Source organism: Mus caroli, chromosome 9, assembly GCF_900094665.2.
Source record: "Mus caroli chromosome 9, CAROLI_EIJ_v1.1, whole genome shotgun sequence".
Classification (NCBI taxonomy): Eukaryota; Metazoa; Chordata; class Mammalia; order Rodentia; family Muridae; genus Mus; species Mus caroli.
Window position 1 is genome coordinate 83757028 of NC_034578.1, and position 2132 is coordinate 83759159.

General features: G+C 36.6%; 1 protein-coding gene across 1 annotated transcript in view; it reads right to left on the bottom strand.

The window, feature by feature from the left end:
- Positions 1 to 2132, bottom strand: part of Cep162 (centrosomal protein 162) — a 65717-nt gene that overhangs the window by 33415 nt on the left and 30170 nt on the right. The window contains exons 14-15 of the mRNA XM_029481969.1: positions 1652 to 1764; positions 212 to 317 (exon numbers count right to left, since the gene is read on the bottom strand). Of these exons, the coding sequence (XP_029337829.1) occupies positions 212 to 317; positions 1652 to 1764 (219 nt within the window). The remainder of the gene's footprint in view (positions 1 to 211; positions 318 to 1651; positions 1765 to 2132) is intronic.

Below are 2132 nucleotides of genomic sequence, written 5' to 3' on the forward strand. Positions count from 1 at the left end.
TGTAGACCAGGCTGGCCTCGAACTCAGAAATCCACCTGCCTCTGCCTCCCGAGTGCTGGGATTAAAGGCGTGCGCCACCACGCCCGTCCACTTTTTAATTTTCAAATATATTTTATTTACATATTTGTTACAGATTTTTTTTTACACATTCTGAAATTTTTATGATAACTTTACTAATAAACAAAATAGTTAAAATCCTTTTTCAACTTACCTGTGCTGCCCGTAATTCTGCTAGAAGATCTGTAAAACTCTGGTTTTTTGTGGGTTCTGTATTTTCAACTGCTTGAGACAGAAAACGATTTTTGTGCATCTGTTCTCTGATTAAAAAAAATATTTTTTCTTAAAAAAACCCAAGATACCTCTTTTATTCAATACAACATACTGTTAATGAGCGCAAATGACATGGATCTCTAGAAACGTCAAAGGGAAGGTGGCTGGGGATGCTGTACTTTTCACTGTAGAAGAACAAAAATCCTTCCATTCTGGCTTAATTGAAATGTAAAACCATTGCTTCTACCTCTCAGAGAAATGAAGGGTCTCAGAAAATGTGCTGATTTTCTGGAGCTTTCTGTGCACTCCTGGTCTCAGTGTTGCTACCTATCTTCTGACAAACACAAACTCCAAGGTTATACACAGAAACAAATAAAACCAAAACCTAGCTGGACCTCAGATTAAATTCTTAGACACTTACTCAAGAAATCTATTTAAGATAACATAGCCTTAATGTTCTAAATAAATCATCNAAATAGATTATTTGATCATGGAAGTTCATTAATTTGGGATTCTGGAGTACTTTCTAGAAGGCAGTTGGTAAAGATATTTCTTTATCTAGTATCTAGCACAGTCACATGGAATTCAAGCTGCTCTCTAAACTGCTGTGCGGCTGAGGATGGCCTCCAGGGAGCTGTGAGTACAGGTGTGTGTCATCAGGCATGGCTGCTGCATGGATGACTACTGGGGACTGAACCAGGACTTGCTAAAATCTCCAGTTCAGGTAGGATCTTTGCAGAGATCCTTATGAGGAACATTTGGAAAGAAGATGGAAGTATTTTCAAGAATCAAATCAGCACACCTGCAGGTGCATTCCTACCAAGGCTGGGCTAGCCCCTGCTCAGCTGGGCGAAAGCTGTGGAGCAACCGTCTACTCCTCAGAGCTCCCCGGTGGCACCAGAGTGAAGCTAGGCTCCCTGAGATCATACCCTTTATATCCTCTCCTTCCTCCTCTTCTTCTACTTTTCTACAATTATTGTTTCTTTTTGTCTTTCCAGAATTACCCTAATGTTATTCTGTTTCTACATAACCTAAGGCCAGGGTGAAACTGTGGTTCTTATTTTTAACTTCTGAATTGTTAGTCAAATCACTGCTTGGGGAATAATTAAGCATGCTAGGCTTATCTATGGACAAAGGCAAATGCTCTATTTTTAGTTTCTTAAAAGCAATGTCAAACTCACACGTGGATATACTAGCTATCAATTAGTAAAAGAAAAAAATCATCTCAATATATAATATGAATTATGAGACTGGAAGTCAGTATGCAAATGAAAAAAGATAGATGCACAAGTGCCATTTTCAAGAAAACTCCACATTATTAATACACCATGCTTAGAAACCATTAAGTACATGTAAAGATAAAAACTTCAAAAGAACTTACTTTAAAGAGGCCAACTCACTAAATAAATTCTGATTTTCTTTAAACATTCGCTCTTCATTTTTCTTATTTTGTTCCTGAAGATCTTTTACTTGATTATACAACCTTTCATTTTCCTTTTTAAAAAACAGAAAAATGGATTTTAGTTAAGTATAACATAAAATGAAATGTTAATAGAAAAATCACTTAAGTGATCTTTAAAATTTCCTGTTTTTAATTTTATAAATTTAAAATCTTTTTCATACATCTATTATCTTAGACAGCAAATTATCTAGACACAACTCTTTTGGAAATGCCAAAAATGTTTACTTGAAGAAAAAAAATGGAACAAAACACCCACGGAAGGAGTTACTGAGACAAAGTTTGGAGCTGAGACAAAAGAATGGACCATCTAGAGACTGCCATACCCGGGTATCCATCCCATAATCAGCCTCCAAACGCTGACACCATTGCATACACTAGCAAGATTTTGCTGAAAGGACCC